Raw genomic sequence first — 20260 nt, 5'->3', positions numbered from 1 at the left:
GAACTTTTCCATGTTGTAAAATGTAGAATGCAATTTCTTTATTTTTGAAAACTGGACTCAGATTAAAGTATATCATCACAAAAAAGTTAATAGAATGGTACTTCGGTTCAGGAAAATAAATTCTTCACCTTTCTCATTAAGATTACGGAAAAGTTTGGAGGATCCTTTCCAAACCGGTGGTGTCTCCATAAGGATCTGATTCAGTTCCTAAAAAATAATGTTTAAGAAATTTAAAAGCATATATTTCAGTATTTAATTAAGTAGTTATTAGATAATGATTAAATTCTAAGATATCAATATAAAAGACAAGGAACTGCATGCAAATCTACCAGTTAATTGAACTTCAGTTACCACAATGATTTTGGAAGTACTCAAGCACTCCATAAATTTTTGTTCACATGATTATTGCAAGAATTACCCATCTGCATGAATGCTAAGTTTTTGCTGAGCTAGAGAGAGACATGCAATGTATTTGTGGCTGAAATAACTCACCACTGCTCATATTGACTGAAGCCAAGGATAAGTCCCCCTGGATTTCAGTAAGGTTTTCACACAAAATCTGAGCAACTGTTCTTTTAAAACACTTGACCTGAACTAAAGAAAACTTCACCCGTGAATATGAACATACTTTACTTAAAATACAGGGAAACAGACGGGGCCTTTTGAACTTATACAAATGAAAAAAAAAAAAAAAAAAAGAGGCCCTTAAACACCACAAAAGGGAGAGAGTGGCATAAATATTTCAGGCTGATTTGGATACACCTATTACATCTAGACACTAAGAAATGCAGTCAGGTATAGACCGAGGGAGAAACTGACAGATGATTAAATCAGTAAATTCACCAAAACAGGCACCGCAGCTAAAGTATTTGAAATTCTGGATTCAGCTGAGGCTGAAGGGACAAAAATTAAGAAATTAAAGTTTCCTGTGCCTCTACATTTACATCAAAAAATTCAACTACCAAAATGTATGGTTATAAGACCACACAGGAATTATTGCTCACCTGCTTTGACAGTGATCGCCATTTTTTAGCATCTGCAAAAAAAGAAGTTATGAATGCACAGGAATTTAATTATGCCAATGTCGTGTCATAAAAATTGGGCTACATCTATACTGTGTTTTCTACACAAAGAATTATTTTCCTTACTTTATGAGTGTAATTGTCTTTATGTTATTAAAAAACCCTTTAGCTTAATACATACCTAAAGTCCTAACTTTAAAGAACCAACTCAGATGTAGTTATTAATCCAACTCTGCTTCAATGAAGGAAAAGACCTTCAACCTCCAAAATATGGATATATTTTAAGGATTTAAAACATTTAACAGGAAACAGAGGGCATTCATGCTAACCCCTGGTAACAATATTCTGAAATTATTATTTAGAAGCAGTAATATTAAAATGCAAATTGTAAGGAGACCTGGATTACAATTCTTGCTTCATGGACCACTGATACTTTTTAAGACAAATACAGAAAAAAAGCCTTTGAAACTACACCAAGTGCTAAGACACCCTTCATCCCTTTCTACTATCTCACATTCCTTATCCTGCCTCTGTCAGGCTCAGTTCTTTGGTAGCTGTAACTGAACAAGAGTTGTCCATAACCATTCAAGAATTCAAAACTTGAGGCTCATCACCACCTTCTCAAGACAAATATTTGTACAGATTCAATATTATGATAAATTATGATAAGGCATTGTGAACATTAGAATTCACAAAGGTCCAGAAATTAGCATTTTATGTGGTCAACTCCATAACAAATTTTGGTAGGTAAAGGCTTCTTTTTGAAGAGCAAAAGACACTTTGTTATTAGAAATCCTTTACTCATAATGAACTTCATGCACCATTAAATAATTAAAACAACACACAAGCTACCTACTATGGTCTTCCATCAATTCATGGTTAGAAATTGACTGAAATTTCAATTTTATATCTTGGTAAAGGTTTACACCAAGACTGTTGACAAATCTCACTCTAACTATGGTGAAGTTATATCATGCAACATCGTAGCATGAGCTAACAGATTTTTCTTACATCTCAGTAACAAGCTAAATTTACTATAGTTAGCACAAAGGGGAAAAATATATTTCATCTTCTCTTAATTTGCTTTCTCAATATTTAACATATATTCAGATTATAAAAATGTATCAATAATGACTCTTAAAAATAATGTATGTTCCCAAATGAAAGCCTGCACCATAAAGGCAGAAACAAGTTAATGACAGCAAGTCATAATAACAAGTTAATTTTTTTTGCAATAAATGCCTGGAGTAAAAAGTTACATTTTATAAAAGAAAACACACTCTTACCATATTAGTTAGTGTTTAATCAAAAAAGGAAGTGAACACCCTCTTGACTTTTGTAGGGTTTACATGATTTCCAAAGTAAATCAATCACAATAGACACACTCACTCCATCACAAATATCATTCAGGCCTAACATTATTAGCTTTTCTATAAAGCGGACATAAAGAGATTCTATTATTATACTTCAAAGGGCATTTTTGCTTTTTGACAAAACTCAAGACCTTTCTACTCTTCATTCATAAAAACCCCAGGTATAAATTCTTTTTTTATTATGCAAAATATAGATGGTCTAGAATGTCAGCCTGAATGGACCCAATCATATACAACTTGCAAGTTATTTATAAAACTATCCCAAAAGTAAAAAATAAAATGCTTAGAATGCATCATTACAAAAAATCCTTCCTTAAAAGTACTACTTTCAACAGAGCAAGACAGAAAATTGACCTGCCCAAGAAGACAAATGGTACTTTGGCAATGCTGCAGTACAAAGGTTAAAATTACCATTGTCAGAGATGAGAAGCTGGATGTGGCAATCTGTGGGTCATCTATTTCAGCTATTACTTCCTATTTATCAGCTTTCTGTCGCAATTTCCCAGACAACATGACCTGCACTAGAATGAAGTGATCTACTTCTACTTAATTGTAATCCTTTAAAATAGTTATGTCAGCCATGTAACCTCTGATACCACAAAAACTAAAAGACACCCAGGTTAATTTTGCTTTTGGTCTCAGAGGTGAACTGGATGAACAGAAAGGATTTTGATAGAAACAATGTTTGCTACACTGAATTCAGAAGGGTGCCTGACTGTGCAACTCCAGATCTCTTCTCCTTTTCCATGAGACACACAGAATGTCCTTACGAGCTTAATGATTTTTGGTTTGGTTTTGTTTTTAAAATCTAAATACTTGCTTTGTGAGAGGAGGAAGCAGAAAATTCATCAGCATGGAAAAATATTAATAGCAAACCATACATATAGTATGGTCTAGCCAATCAAACTGTCAAAAAACAGAGTTAAACCAAAATGTTTTAATGATGTCCAGTACATATAGCACAAATGTTTCATGACCATACACAGTGAAACCCAACACCACACTAACAAAAAAGGGAAGAATTGAAGTTGTGAGCAGAGGAAATAGATAAAAAGTGCTGATATGTATTTGTATTAACTTGTGTGATAAGCAATCTGCTTCCTCTCTTTTAACTGCAAAGCAAAAAAAAAAAAATTTGCTTTCTGGTAAGAGTTTCAAAGTTTTGCAAGTTTTCACCATCTAAGCTCTATCTTCTGTCTTCACTGTTACAATGAGATTATATCTTTATTCAAAAGTTACAGAAGTTTTGATCACTGATGTGCCATGACTGAATTCTTTACTCTTGTTTCATTACTGTTAACAGAACAAAAGGGAAAAATCCAACATCTGCACAGAATTTTAAGAAAACTTAAGGTGGGTGATTATACATGTCACACCTGAGCAAAGATATTCCCATTCTCCGGAAGTTCTGTGCTGCTACCAATGCACTGCAAGCCTGAGGGGCAGGAAATCAAACTAGAGCAAAAAGGGATCACCTTACTATTTAGTCACTCTTTGATAATTAAAGCAAAGATTTTACAACAAATGACCTAAAGTTGATAGTTAATTTTACATTAATTAATACATAGTACTAACACTGGCAATGTTTAAGTGTAGAAAGTTGATCCCCGGGGGGACTATAACTCCGACTCAAAGCATGTTATTTAGCATGTTATTTATCATATTTCTAAATATGATGCAGTTATATCTTATTTTAGCCTTTTAGAAAATGTGTATGTTGCCTGCTTACAGAGAAACTCCATGAAAGAGGAAGCACGAGTTGTACAGCAATGCAGACCTGCTCAGAAAGAAACTGTGTCAGTGCAAATGGCAGAAATTAACTTGCCATCTTTCATGACTACTGAGCTGTTTGCAACCTTTAAGACGAGAATGCTTAACTAGCATACAGATGTTTACAATCTAGTAACAATCAGGACACTCTTTGTATGCACTTGGACACAATTAAAATTCTGAAGATGCAGCAGCTTTCTTCTACAACCAGAAACAGAAGTAGGAATCAAAAGCAAACGGGAAAAAACCATGCACCACAGACATTTTCCCTAGCAGTTCTAGCATTACAAAGCTCCTGCTTACGTTTGGGTTCATCACTGGTAACAGCCTGGATGAAGTCGTGTGGAGTCATGTATAGCTGTCCTTCAAATTCCAGACTGGCAAACCTACGAAACCGTTGCTCCCGCGGAGTTGCATAAAGGTGTAAATCTTCCAGGTCTGATCTGCTGTCTGTAACCTTCAAAGACAGAAGGACACAGTTTCAATCTATGAAAAAGGTTCTGATTTACAATTTTTTACGTACTATTTACAATTGCCACATTCACCATAAAGGAACTGTAACTGTGAAAGTGATAATTCAAAGTCAAACATATCCAAGTATTTTTCTATGGTAAGAGCTGAAACTACAATTGGGATTTCACTGCTATCATTTTCAGTCTTCTACCACTTTAGCAACAATCTCTGGGTATTGAAATTGGTGGTACTACCCAACCTCAGAAGAAAAAATTAAAATATAGAGAATTTCAGCTCCTAAATCATAGAAGAAGGGGAACTTTAACTCAAGGAAATCATTGTAACTTCAGCAGGCAGACTTCAAACAACTCTGCCAGAACTACTTCAGTTTTCTGATTGTTCCAGAAGAGAACAGAGTAATACTTTTTCTATATTGCTTCTTAATATAGAGGGCAGCTGTTGATAGTAATAGACCTCCGTAATATGATCCAGTGTAAAGCTACCAATCTGTGGGAACTGAAGAAGAGAAGAGCATAATTATAATTCCAGAGTTACGAAAGTATAATATAGCATTAGGTTCATATATTACGAGAGTCTGTGTCAGAAGTTTCTGGTATATTTCCCATCCAGCTGATTTAAATGTAAACTTGGTAGTACAAAACTGTAAATGTTCTAAATTCTCACATCTTTCTGTGGCACTGCCAAACCTTCAATAGAAAGTATGCTACTGCTATCTGAAAACTCTTTTTAGACCATAATGAGGCAAATTCCTCTGTGGAATCATTATCTTGAAGAAAATGTAAGTATCAACATTTTTTCAGAAATGAAGAAACCAAACCCAAACTGATTCCTAGAAGGAAAAGCAATCATATAGGTAACTTCTCCCATTATGTTGAAATAGGAATGCAGCATCTCATCAATAAAATCTCCCAAGTTGCTCATCATTCCTGTCATTTAATACAGTATTCGTAAAATTCTCCATCTGTCTAACTACGGAACACAGAATTTAACTAATATTATGGTTTCTTTTAGCAACTAAGAAAACCAACAAATGCACTTTATTTTTCAGAGAGGCATCTGAACCCAAACATAACTTGTAAGATGTCTGCAGTGGCTGTCCACTTAGAGATAACTGTTCTCATATAGAAACACAAACTGGTTTTCCAAAGCCTTTCTAAGAATAGATTAAAGATTTCAGCACTTAGAAGCAAAGACACATTTATACTGAGTAGTCAAAGATCTGGGCTCACTTTTCTTCAGCTTTTCAAACAACATTCTTAAAAAACAAAAGATTGGTGAGACTACTGCAGTCAAAATTGTATGGCCTCAGTTGTAATTAGGAGATTAAATTAGATGTGTAGAAGTGAAACATCAAAAATTAATGCGTCTAGAAGAGGTCAACCACTTTCTATTTGGAAAAAAAAATGTTTTATAGAGAGCTTTACTACTTAATAACTTATATAGGACATTTTAACCAGCCTTCTATAAGGACAAAAGACTATTGACTGTGTATTTCTCTTTCTGTATTTCTCTGTCTCTAGTTCTTTTGAAATCATTGCTCCATGTGTGTATGTGTGAAAATGTTTTGTTTCAACAGACGAACCTGTCAAAGAAAGTAAGATTAAGAGAAAGGTTGATACAATAATTTAATTTTTAGTAGACTGTTCTAAAAATATTCTGCACTCCTGCTTGAGAAGCAGCTCTAAACCCAGGCTCCATGTTTTTTATAATTTTCAAATTGTGGGATCTCAGCCTCTCAGGACTGGGGTGCAGGGTGACCAAGACCACCCCTGGGGGGCTCGGGAGTCCTGGAATGTTGCCAGAAATGTCTGGTGGCTGGACTTTGATCCCACATGGGAGACGACATCAGTATGAGGATAGGAGGATTTCACCGGGGTGAATGGTGAAGGGATAAGTTAATTGGAGTGTGAGATACAGGGTTTAAGATTTCTGTACAGGGGGGTCTAGAGATGTAAGATGGAGGAATTGGGGCGTGCCCTTCTCCTTCTTCTTCTTCCTCTAGGCCTCCATCTTCTGTGGTGATGTTGGCACTTTGAGATTGGACCTTACTAAAAGTGCACTGGTTAATAAGGGTAGAGGGTATTGGAGAAAAATGATAAATATTGTATACGTAACTCCGGGTATAAAGATAGGTGACCGCCCCAGGGGCTCTCAGTGTGTGCCCATGGCTGACTGCTGAGCAGAACTCTGTCAGGCCAAGAGAAAATCTTTTAGATAAGCATTTAATAAACACCGAGACCGAGAAAAGATCTGAAGTCCCTTCTCGTCCTTTGGAGCGCGGGCTGCCCAAGGCCACCTCGGGCCTTCCCGGACCATCTAAACAGCCGAAAATCCGACATCAAATGATTAATAATTAAATATAAGGAGAAAAAGACAGTCTAATAGCCAGACCTACAAAGTCATTTTAAAATGACAGAAAGAAGCAGAATTCTTTTCTAATGTATCCACATGCAAGACAAAATATTTCTGTCCTACCTCACTGTTTGAATATTTTGGTCTTACTGATCCTTCAGCAGTCCAGTGGCATTCAAACTATGCATTCATGTGGGAAATACACAAGTCAGTTGTTTTGATAGAACTTGTAGTGACACAACTGATTATCCCTGTATTTGAAGTTTAATAATCTATCTCTTTTTTTGAAATGTATATTATCACTATTAGAAACATGCTTGTGAATACAGTCAGGTTGTAAACACAAGTAATAAAGCAATATTTCTGCAAAGTCAATTTTCAGAAAAGAAACATCTTCCAGGCCATATTACACACATTGTATGTATAATAAATTGTAATCAGTCACAATCAATCATACACAATCACAGAAATCTCCAGATAATGTAACTCAAATATCATTTCAGTTTTGACCACTGTCAGTATTTAGAGAGCATGTTGAGATTCTTGGCTCTCAAGAAATTCTCACTGTCTCAGGTACTACTACTTAATATTTCGCTTGAGACACTCAGAAAAATATTTGCTAAATTCTCAGACACATATTTCAATATTATCTTAAGGACTCTATGGTACTACAAGTATAAAATAACATGCTGCAAACATGGAATTTTAAAGACATGCTTAAAATTTATGCATGTCAGTACTCAGGTCTGCAAAGCCTTAATTCCTGCCTTGTTTTTCAATCCAGCTTCCCTCTGACTATACAGCAATGCCAGTATTTCATGCTCTGGCTCAAAATCATGGTAACCTGATATGAATATTGCCTGCTCCCACAAACAGGAGTACTGCCCTAAAGGCCCAATACCTGCATGACCTTGCTCTGGTGCCTTATGTTCACTTTTCCAAGTGTCAAACTGGATAAGGGAACTGCTCTGACTGAGAACTTTTCTATTGGTGGTGTTATTTTTAAGTCAGATAGATGCCTGGGTCTACCCCATGAAAACAGTTATTTGTTTCAAAGCCTAGGCCACAGGAGCTTGCAGATTATGGAAAAAGAAAATACTACCTGTTCCAGCAGCAAGCTCCACCTACTTCAAGTGAGGGAAAACGGTGGGCTTAAACATTATTTTATTCCTAGGAGTAAAAACACCACTTTATTTTGAACTTAGTGGTTTTATCTGAAAGAATTAAAACAACTTATTTCAGCTATTGATCCAACAGGAATACAAATAAACGTAATCAAAGCTTAATACGTATTGGATCACTGGTCCATACACTAAATGCCCAAATAAAAGCAAAGTTTGGCTACAGAAGACTCCAGGCACACAATCAGCAAACTGACAAATAAAACTTTCTTTGGAAATAATATTATTTTTAATCCAAATTTCTTTTCAGAGCTTTATTGCTTCTATTACACTTAATAATTTATGTATCATACAGAACATTTTCTCTTGTAAAAGCTGTAATTACTGAGAAGTAACAAATATTCTAATTAAAAATCAGGACATTCTAAAGTATTACCTCAATTTGCACTTCTTCAGGCATTCATTTAAGAAATTGATCTCAACACATAACAATGAAGCATCTTCTGTTTTCCTCAACATTTGCAAATGATAATGCAGTGAGCCAAGTATGAAAATCTTAGTGACACTACCGATTGCTCTTGATTGATTTATTTCATTATTTCACATTTATGCCCATCTTGGGCAATCTTACTGTAGCAATGGATACAACGGGCACATCTCCAGTGAGGACAGGCTGAGAGTGTTGGAATTGTTCAGCCTCAAAGAAGCCAGGGAGACCTTAGAGCATCCTACCAGGACCTACAGGGGGTCTGCAAAAGAGCTGGAGAGGGACTTTCTACATGGACAGGTAGAGATGGGACAAGGGAGAATGGCTTTAAACTGACAGAGGGTTGAATAAGATTAGATCCTAGGAAGATATTCTGTACTGAGAAAAAAAGAATGGTGGTCAGACAGCACAGGTTGCTCAGAGAAGCTGGGGATGCCCTGGAAATGTTCCAGGCCAGGTTGGACAGGGCTGTGAGCAACCTGGTCAAGTGGAAACTGTCCCTGTCCATGGCAGAGGAGTTGGGAACTAGATGATCTTTAAGGTCCCTTCCAAACCATTCTTTGAACAAGACACAGAAAGTAGGTGCTGAATACCTCAGGGAAGGTACTGTTGGTGAAGGAGTGAACAAGATTCACTAAGTTTCGATTTCTATTTGAAGTTTCACGAGCTTATCCAGACTAAATCTCTCTGTGCTTAGCAAGTCTTTTCAAAAACTTTCATGAAAGCACATCTCTCTGACAAACAAATGAAGGTAGATTTTTTTATGCTACATGTTTACTAATCCTCTTGGCAATCATGCCTACTAATTACTATGATCTTGTATCATGTTACAATACTCTGTCTTTTAAAAAACAGACAGCCCCATTTCCATCACACAGAAAGTCACAAATCTTCTACTAGCAGTTTTATCTTAATTATAGGCATAGCTGCTTATCTCTGGTTTACCTGCACATGTATACTGACCTGCTTTATTAGAAATATAGGGGGAGAAATTCCACAGCTAAAACCAAGAATCTAGCTGGGAGACAAACTTTCCATCCTTTCAACTTCACAACTCAACAAGTAAACAAAAAGAGGCAAGACTGAAGCCTATAAGATCTCATGAGCGATATATCATCTTTTCGCTATTCTCAAAAAATTTAAGTTTTAACAGTTGTAAAGAAACAAATTATGGTTATCATCTTTCTGTACTTCCTTCCTCAAACTTTTGTAACTTGTTACTCCACATTTCAGCCCATCCTCCTGTGCTATACTCTTGCAGAAGGACTGCAAAGAGAACACAGCACCTGTTCTGGGTGTTTAAATCAGCTGAAGAGAAAAAATTATCTTGACCTATATTCCTGCTGATCCCTAACACAGAATTGCATATACACACTCCTAATTCTCCCATGGAGGATATTTCAATGTCCTTTTTAAAATGGATTTCAAAGATTCAACAATTATATACAAACCACACTTGGACAAAGGAAACAGAGGGAAACATTTTTTATTGAAACAAAGTAAGTAAAAATTAAATTGAAGACCACGTAGTAATTTGGAAGGATACTTCTCTGAAGGGAAAGCATCATTCTTCAATTGGGTGAGCTGTCGTTGCCAATCTGTGCTACAAACATATTACAAATAGCCTAAAATATCTGTGAAAGGCCTCAAAAGTTTCAAATTTATTATGAAAATGAAAATATGATGATAATGCTTTCTCACTAACATGTTTCAATGACTTAATATAATTACTAAAAACTATTTTCTGCAAGTATTGCATTTAAAGAGGGCCACCTAAAGCTCTACTTGTAATAATATCACCACAAGTGTCACAAAGCAGTAGTCCTTTAGATGAGAGTTTCTGACACTTTTAAGTCAATCAACTTTAAAAGCATTCCTTACAGAACCTCCTCAGAGTGACACTTCGCAGCAAAAATTGAGTGAAGAAAATCTAGACTTTTTATCAAGCAAATTCAGTGTTCAAAACCCATTCCCATTTTGGGTTCATCTTTCATGTGCTGTATCTATCAGTAGAGACAAGTCAAAATGCCTTGAAAATCTGGTGTTCTCACCAAAGGTCTCCATGCACTCCCTGAAGTTCCTTGAAGCACAGGCTAATCTATTTCTGGTCCCATATCCATGTTCATTCACCAGCTGTCTTACCTCAGGAACATTTCCTTTCAGAATTTGGTAAAACATGAATTAACTGGTATGGCCTTCCAGTGAAAGCCATGCAATAACTTTACATTGTCATAAGACAATGCAAGGCCTAACACAGTGTACATTGTGACATTGAAACAGCTAAAACTTTGTAGTAGTTATGACATTGAATGATCTGAAAATATCAAAAAATGGCAGTAATATGGGCCAAATTCACTGGGAGTAAAGTGCAGAAGATAAAGCAGCACCTCATTATCCTTTTTTATTAAAAAAACACAAAAGAAATGTTCTTCGTCAAGTGTGAGTCTTGTGTAACGTTAGGTCAGTAATAAGTAAGTTTTATTCTGTGACAAAAAATCTAGTTTTTTTCATAGAGGTAAGCTTAAATACCAGAGACACGATTTTTGGAAATTAAAGAAGTAATCTGCAAGAATCCATTGCTGAAACCCAGAGTAATCCCCCAATTACCAGATTCTGAGAATATCCACAAAAAATGAAAAATGTTTTACAGAACAAATAGTTAAAAATATATATTCTGTGTGTGCATGTGAGGCAAAAAGCTCCAAGAGGATCACATAAAATCTCACAACTTTATTCCAAGTCAAATCAGTGTTCTCTTGCTTTGTCCAACTGAGATAAAGGAGAGTCTATTTTAGCTGAAGAAGCCAACGTTTACTACTAAAGATATATTTTGCTTGCAGTCAAAAATATGTTTGCTACAGTAGTTTAATCTATTTCAAGTGAGTAGCTTTCTTTGAATTTTTTGTTTGCAAAGTAATCTGTCTTCCATCAATGAGAATCTGTGCAAATTATTAAAATAAAAAGGTTTTCAAAGCAATGCTGTTTCTAACTTCCTTCGTTTATATTTGACTTCAGGCTTATTTAATATGCTCCCATGTAGATAAAAGTAGCACAATTCTGTTTTCATGCTGGGTGGCCAAAAGGTTAACCGTCAGGTTCCCAGTGTGGGAAAATCCCAAAGTAGACAAAATTGTTTTGATGCTTACTGAAGTTCTGTATTTCTAGCAGACTACTTAGATGTAGTACAGCCAACAACTCTGTTAGTTGATCCTGCTTCATTCAGATAAGGAATTTATTATATTAAAGTATTTACAAGCATAGGAAGCTGGAATGTGTTTAAAATGCTGTAAAAAGGGCCACGTTCAGATATAACTCTGGCACAGGAAATCCTTGGGGTAACAGTGTAACTGATATAGCAGTCCTTCTTGCATTAGTTTCACTGGGGACCCATTTCACCTATGGCAGCGCTTCAAGAAGCCTTAGACAGCACGTACATCCAGCCCCATATGTTCACATGTTTCACTGCATGCAACACCAAAACACACTAGTAGCTGGATCTGTCCATCCCAAACATGCACCATCCATTTTTAACATCATGAGGAACACAGAAATAAAGTAAAAGGTAAACCTTCCTTGTCCTTCAGCATGGCTCTCACCACAGCTGGCAAACAGTATCCTTCTCAAGATTATGCTGATCAGGAACTTCAGATGGGATCAGCCAAAGAGCAAACCATCTTCATGCATTTGGCAACTGCCCTATGGCATGAAATGCACAATACTTATGAAATAGCATTTGCTGCAAATGGCTTTTGGAAAAGTGATGCCTATACATATTTTGGAACAGCATCCTCTTTGAGCAGGCAGGATTGCCTCCTCCCTAGGGGAGTTTCCCTTACTTTTTGGAGGTAAAGTTTTGTTCTTCATTTCACAGAGATGGAAATACATGATGTAATGCACTTAGAAATGTGCTGCTACGAAAACACTTGACCCTTTGATTATTTTCACAAAGTGGGAGTTTGACAGTACTGCTGAGATACTAGGGAAAACCCCTTTGGAAACACCCAAGCTATAAAGCTTTCTTCTCCTGGAAATTAATGTGCCTTCAAGAAATGTGAAGTACACAGCCTGTGTCCATCTCTCCTTGCCCTTACTTAGATTCCTAAATCATCTCTGAAGGAAGTGATTCACAGACCATATCCCCAAAAACTAGAGAGGCCTGGAGTTCACTAGCTTCACATAATGACAACATGATTCCATAGAAGGCGCTTAGGAAGACAAAGATGCGTCATTGGTATTGCCAAGACATTTTTAGCAAGTTTTGCTAATGACACTGAACTTCTGGAAGTAAGGAACTGGAAGACAAATATTAACTCCTCTAAGGAACTCTGTCAAAGCAACGGTTCTTTTAAACAGATTCTTGCTCTGCATAGCCATCTCCTAAACTTTAAAGGAGCTGTCTGCTAGCAGAGCTCTCCCAGTCTTCACCAAAACCTCCAGACAAAAAACTAGGAGCTCTGAATGGAGAATTTTACTTTGGTTCTGAAATGTTCTGTGGCAACACCCCTGGAATTAAAACTGCCAGTTTATTATAGTGTCCAAGACTTCACTCCAAGTAATCATATATAAAGCCCTTGGGTCCAGAGTTATTCTCAGAAAGCATCTGGGAAAGGTAATCCTGTAGGGAGCTTAGCTTCATGCTGCTTCTGCAACAAACCTTACTTTCCACCAGAACACCTCAAGTGTTATGCTTAGTCAAGCAAGCATACTTCTGCACTGATCCCATGATCTTTGTCTGATCAAACAGTCTGCCACACCACAGACCCCATGCTGGTGGCACATTTCAGAGCTTACTTGATTTTGGCAAACAGCATTTTCTTACTTATCTGTATATAAACTCACAACTCTGTTGCTCAGCAGTTTTCATACTTCAACAACTTTATAGAACATGGAGACCGCTAGGCAGACCATTTTGACACTTTTGACATTGCTTCTCTACAATTCTCAGAAGTGTCACATACACTTTTTTCCAGTTAGTCTCAAATGATATGCCTCATTTCTGAACTGGTTAAAAAGGTGTCACATCAACATCAGTGTGATCATTACTATTAGTCCTGGAATCCAAAACTCCTTTTAAAATTTCCTGGCTCATAAATCCTAGAACACAGTAGTAGGACAACCAACTATCAAGATATATATTATACCTTTATACAATTAAATATTCTGTCACTACTGCCAAGCATTATTTCAACTCAGTGACAGAATCTGAAAAGTCAGCTGTAGGGATATTAATTGGGACTAGCACAACTCTCAAAATACTTTCACAGGCCATATGAACATTATGCGGAAGCAGGTGGCCTGGCAGAAAAGACAGTTGTTCTTTGAGAGTCAATATGTAAATTAAGTTAACTCCTGTTTTTTAGTGTTTGGGAGCATCAGAAAACTATTCTGCTGTCCACTGGAGCTGCCTGGATGAAACAAGAAGGCCACTTCACTCATTAAACTTTTGCAAAAATTCCTCTGAGGAAGTAAAAAAGACATATGGGAGTTCAATACCAGGCATTGTACTGATTTTGACTGGGATAGTTAACTTCCTTTACATCAGTTGGTAGGTGCTATGTTCTGGATTTATGACCAAAAGTGTGGATAACACAGAGATGTTTCAGCTGTTGCTAAGCAGTGCCGGCACAGTGTCATGGCTCATCCTCCTTCTCACATTGTCCCACCACTGAGTTGTCTGGAGGTGCACAAGAAGCTGGGAGGGGACACAGATGGGACAGCTGACCCCAACTTACCAAAGGGAGATTTCACACCGTACAATAATTGTGCTTGCTAATAAAAGCTTTGGGGAAGACACAGGAAATGGACACACACATTCAGTGCATTTGTCTTCCCAGGTCTCCATTACCTGTAATGGAGCCCTGTTTGCCTGGGGATGGCTGAACACCTGCCTGCCCACGGGAAGCAGTGAATAAACTCCTTGTTTGGCTTTATTTGCATGGCTTATTTTCCTTTCCTTCTGTGGTCTTTACTCTGCTTGTTAACCTGTCTCTATCTCAACGCACAAGTTTACTCACTTTTACACTTCCATGTCTCGTTCCCATCCAACTGCTGGAAGATGAGGGAGTGGCTGTGTGGCACCATGTGGTGCCTGCTGGCCAAGGTTAACCACAATGCTACAGGTGAGACAGCTGTAACTGCTCTGGGTATCTAAATACTCTACACTGTGATACTGACTTCAGTTTGTAACTCTGTTAACCTTTAAAAATTAAATTATCCATCGTCAATTACTGTTTCAGAATGGATTAAAAAAAAAATAACAGAAAATCTATGGCAGGACATAGATTTCCTCCCCAGAACATTCACAAAAATGTTAAGACTCTCTGTCATGAGTTTATACAAATCCATATATTACAGCTGTCTTAAAGGAAAGAATTCCAGGTTTTGCAAGGGCTAGTCCCTTTATGTCAGTACTGGGGTCTCTTTTTGTGGTTATTCTGTCTTCCAGGGGTGATGCAAGAAACATTTGGAGTAATTGCTTTGACCAGCTGCTGAAGATCTCTGTACCAAGACACTGACAGCAAAGACACCATTTCTACTTCCAGTCATCTAAGTAAATAGCATTTGGGAAGAGCATGCTGCTAGAGGAATGATTAAGGAAGAAACATGTAAATGAAAATATTAGGATGAAGTAGAAGAGTGTGGCTTGGATTGAGGGAGGAAAAAGAAAAGCCACTGCATGATTTGCTTTGGTGGAATGAAAAACAGCCTGAGATTGGAAATGAAATTGGGAACTAGGGAAATTTTAGAAACTAGAAAACCCCAGAAAGCAGTGCCAGACTTTATGCATCAGAAATAAGGAAACAATGAAAAGTAGCTGGAAAGAATTCCAAGATACTTGAGCCTCATCATTCTTTGTTGGTCAGTACCTGACAAAACTGTAAAAATATCCTAGCAAAACATGCATCACAGCCCCATCAAACTCATCTATACAGAAGTTGCAGGTTATCATTCTCCAATGATTCCTCTAAACACACTCGACAGTAGATCCAAGAGCTCCAACCTTAATCCTAGTAAGACTGACACCTCTATGACTTTTCATGACAGAATTTTCTACTTTCAAAGTCATCAGACCTTTTAACTCTTACACACTATGAAAGTTGAAACCTCAGCACTCTAAATCAGGAATTAAAATGTTACTGCCCCTCAGGCAACACTAATTCAGCCTTCTAACAAAGGATGTTATAATACAATACCATTGCAGAATACCATGAAGACCATTCAACATAATTTGAACATTTGCATCCATTTTTCCATCTCTGGAGATGTTTCAGATGTTTCCAGAAATCTGTATTGAAAGAGTTGGTGCTCATCACAGATCTAGAGGGCAATTATAAATGGATAACAGATAGAGCTCATGGTCAAACTACTCATGGTAGTTCCCTGTCTAGATTCAATTTCAAACTATGGTCCTTCCCTACAAGCCATTCGGTGGAACAAGAGTCAATAACAGAAAAAGCACAGGAACCCACGACCTCAGACCAAAAATTTCACAGCTATTTGATCCTCATTTTTAGAGTGCTTTAATTGAAAGGATATTTTTTCAGGAATCCTGAGTGCATAGGCATGCAATTGGAAATCAATTAGACTAATCATTCAAAAATAAAAACTTGCAACATAAAACTAATATTCTTCTTCTATGCAAATAGAAAATCAAATTAATTAAGAGCCTTTTGCCATACCAGAGCAAGGTGCTTCAAGGCAGTTACTGCCTATACCTATGTATACCTATTTAAAAAAAAAAATAGGTATATATAGATATTACATTTTCTAATTCTTTTTTAGTTTTACATTAATTAAAATATAAACTTAGTTCTTAATTTTCAACCTCAATGCTTTTATAGTGATGTGTTTGAAAATTCATAACCATACATCCCAGCAAATTCACTAACTTTCAGAGGTACAGCAGCAATACTTCCTTTTAAAGAAAACTGACAATTAAGACTGGCTAAGTAAAACAATAAGTAAAGTTATGTCAAATCAAAACACTACGAAAAACTGGAACAGTTTGTCTTCAGTCCTCTGTGCCACAGTAACACACTCCAGACACAACACTATGAATAACCAAAAATATCAGATTCAACTTCCCTTCATAAAGGATGCCCCCAACAGAATGTGCCTTTGAGCTAACAATGCAGGGCAAAAGGGTGAACAACATTCATACCCAGGCACGAGGCCTCCTGTAAAAATGTAGATCTTGTTCTCAAAGACAGTATAAAATAAACTCGGCATAGAGAAAGCAGGCCATTTGCACCGCTGACTTCCAGTCTTAGCAGATGCCACTCTGACAAACTGCCTCATCACAGCTCTTGACATTTCAAATGAAAAAAAACCCAACCCTATGATTACCATATATTAATTACATAGGCTGCGATGCAAGAGTTCATCCTTATCACAGGAAACTTCATTTTCCAGGTGAACATCAACTGTTCCTTGTTAGCCCTGGTTACTCAATCGCTCTTTTCGCTTAATTGGTGGAACTGAACCGTTATTTGTCACAACGCTGTCACTTCTTAGAACGTTCAGTGTAAACCTTTCACTCTACAGGAAATTTTGTATTAGAAAGGTAACTGTCCTAAGTACAAATCGAAACTCAGGGTTTGCGCTGCCGGGAGCTGTTCCATTTGCAAACCAGCGTTTTCTATTAAAGAAAGACTCGACCAGGACAGCGCCGGAGGCGAAACGCAGGGCTCACGCTGCGAGGCGCAGCCAAGCGCCCGCGCCCGCGCTCCGGTGACAGCCCGGTCAGCTCTCCCGATGGCTGACAGCTCCTGCAGGGGCCCAGCCTCGCCTGCCGGCCCGGGGCTGGCCCCACGCAGGGTCACCTCTGCGCCACAGCCCGGGGAGCGCTCTGCCGGTGAGCGGCCCCGGCGGAGCCGGCTCCCCGCGAAGGAAGGGGCGCGCACACACCTACCGTCACCGTCTCCTTGGCAGCGGCCGCCACGGGGATGGGGAGCAGCGCCCGGGCCCCGCCCGGCTCGGCGGCTGCCGGCTCCCGGGAGAGCTCCCGCCGCCGCTCGGACAGTCGGTACCCCGCGAACCCGGCGAGAGCCGCCCCCGCCGCCGCCCAGCCCAGCTCCCGCCGCCACCGCCGCGGCCCGGCTGCCCCGACCCCGCCGCCCCAGAGCCGCCGGGCCGGCGGAGCGCCGGGCGCGGGCCCCAGGCGGCGGCGCCAGCGCAGCAGGGAGCGCAGGGCGGCCATAGCCCCGCTCCGCCCCAGCGCCCGGCGCACCGAGCCCCCGGTGCCGGCAGAAGCCTCGCGAGAAGCGGGGAAGGGGGTGGGGAACCGAGCGGGCCCCGCAGTCTCCGCCCCGCGCCGCCGCCGGGCCGCCCGCGGGCGCTGCTCCGGGACAGGCGGCGGGACGGGCTGCGGCAGAGGCGGGGCGCGGCCCGGCTAGCGGGGATGCGAGGCGGGCAGACCCAACACGGGGATCCGGCACGGAGCTGGACCGCGCAGTGTGAGCCCAAGGGCCGGGCAGGGTGATGCGGGGAGCTGCCGCGAGCGCGGCGGAGCCGTGCGTGCCCCTCGCTGCCTTCTGCCCGCACACCGGGGCCGCGTGTGCTCCGCATCGGGCCCAGAGCCTCGCCGCGTTACACCACGGCCTTGCTCCCGGGCCAGTGTCCCGCACCATGCCCGAGTGTCCTTACCATGTCAACAGCCTCTCCTCTGATAAATATTCTTGGCGACAAGTAGCTTCCTTAGCATAACCAAGGGCTCGTTGAAGACCAGTTGTGAAAGTTGAGCATGATCCTTTGTCCCTGCCTGCTTGGTATTGATGGGCAATAAATCTTGTCAGGCATTTCATGTTAGGGCATTCTTCCATGGTACAACCTGCATCACAACCTACATTAACTTGAAACTTTATAAACTGCACACAAATATTTCACGATACATCACACCTTATGGCATTTTTTTTTTTTGCAATGGCATAGTCTTAATCTTTTTCTTCTTTACATAAGTACATTTTACCCAAGTTTCAGCCACTTATCCTTTCTCTCCCCCCCTGCCCCCCCAAATCTCAAATGACTTTTTCTATTATTATGAACAAGATTTTGGAAAATACAAAAATGATATCTTGATACCCTTTAAGACACGCTCATGTATTTTCAGTCACATTCAGTGGTTATGATATGTGTCAAGGAGTAAGTGTGGGCATCTTTGTCAACTGACAGTCAGTCAGATCATGCAACTGTAAACATGGCCAGGGTTGAGTTACCTCACAGCTATGGCTGGAAAGGCAAGCATCTGGGCTGAATGATGGATTTACTGCATTTCTTTCAAAATTTTAGAATACTGCAAGCCAATTCATTAATCAAGTAATTCACTTGACCTCATTATTCCCAACTGTCAAAAACTATTTTTGGAGTTTTTTTAAAAATAATCTACTGCTTTATTTTATACTTTATGTGTATGACTCCCAAGCAAAATCCTTGTCTGCAAGTCTGAGTTACATCTCTGTACTCAATGACTAAAGGCCAATATGGAGACCAGCATTTATGAGTCAAGGCAATAATAATTTCTGATGCTTAGCATGACTGGAACACAAGTACTTTTCTTGCAAGTACATGACTAAGCATCCAGTCTGGAAAATTTTGTAGAATCTTGGCTCTTGGATCTTATCAGTTCTAGCTGCCTCATTAGGAGACCTCATTCACCAATACAATTAGCTTTTTCAAATAGTCTACCTTTTTGGTTTGACTGGAAGAGAAACCACTTTTGGTCAGTGTGGTGTCCCAAAGTAAACCTGTCAAGAGCTCATCAGTCACCTAAACTGTAGTCATGAACCATGAGTTATCTCCCTGTTCACACTGTTTCCCTGAAATTAATTAGCCACATTTTACTGACTTTTCAATAACACCTTTAGGCTAAAATTTCTTTCACTTCAAAAATTCAATACACATCTGCAACTACTTACACCCAGGTAATTTTAGGCAGAACTCCCCTGGTGAAGTGTTTGCTTAGGAACAAGAGGAAAATTTATTTGTGCAGCAAGTCTAAAAACATACACTGTCTGAACATCTTGTATGCTGAGATTCAGAAAGCATGTCATTTAAATAAATTAATGTTGTTTTAATCCAATGATTCACTTACAGGATTAATAAAAAAAGCTGTCAAATGAGGCATTTGAATATTGATATATGGAAAGAGTGTATTCTCACTGGATGTAGCCATGAAAATATGTGCTCACTGCAATAGTTTCTCTGTTCCATTCTGCATATATAGGGGTTATTCATGTGTGTCAACAAAAGCATGGACAGTGAGATCATGAATCTTAAAAAGCTCTATGAATTTTTTTTTTTCAATTAAAGAAATAAAACAAAGCATGAAGGTGGAAGAACTTCCTTCCCACAGGAAAAAAAAAATCCTTGTTGCTTTTTCCTCATCTGCGTTTCTTAAATAGTTAAATAGAAATATACATATATGTATACATACCTGCTATTGTATCTGTTCAGAAGAGAAAGCTTTCAATGTTTTAAAAATCTGCATGTATTGCATTTTAAAGGTCATCAGATTATGCCCTAATTTGTAGATGGAGCCTTGGAAAGGTTCTGTTCTTCACAGTGAATTCTGCATGAAAATACATCTTTTTCCCACTCATAGTAACTTGTGCATGTTCTGGTCACCTTCCTGAAAGCAGAGAACCATATTTTTGTGTCCAAATC

At 38.9% G+C, this 20260-nt stretch overlaps 1 protein-coding gene across 5 annotated transcripts in view; it reads right to left on the bottom strand.

Annotated features, from left to right (window-relative positions):
• MICU3 (mitochondrial calcium uptake family member 3) overlaps positions 1-17798 on the bottom strand; it is a 51795-nt gene extending 33997 nt beyond the window's left edge. For all 5 annotated transcript variants that reach the window (XM_054292123.1, XM_054292150.1, XM_054292131.1 and 2 more), the window contains exons 1-4: positions 17511-17798; positions 4469-4622; positions 1005-1036; positions 129-207 (exon numbers count right to left, since the gene is read on the bottom strand). In XM_054292123.1, the coding sequence (XP_054148098.1) occupies positions 129-207; positions 1005-1036; positions 4469-4622; positions 17511-17798 (553 nt within the window). The remainder of the gene's footprint in view (positions 1-128; positions 208-1004; positions 1037-4468; positions 4623-17510) is intronic.
• Between the last annotated feature and the right edge of the window lie 2462 nt (positions 17799-20260).

This window comes from Melozone crissalis, unplaced genomic scaffold (assembly GCF_028551555.1).
Source record: "Melozone crissalis strain CALT ecotype California unplaced genomic scaffold, PUWL_Pcris_2 ptg000006l_1, whole genome shotgun sequence".
Lineage (NCBI taxonomy): Eukaryota > Metazoa > Chordata > Aves > Passeriformes > Passerellidae > Melozone > Melozone crissalis.
This window is presented reverse-complemented; position numbering and strand designations above follow the sequence as displayed.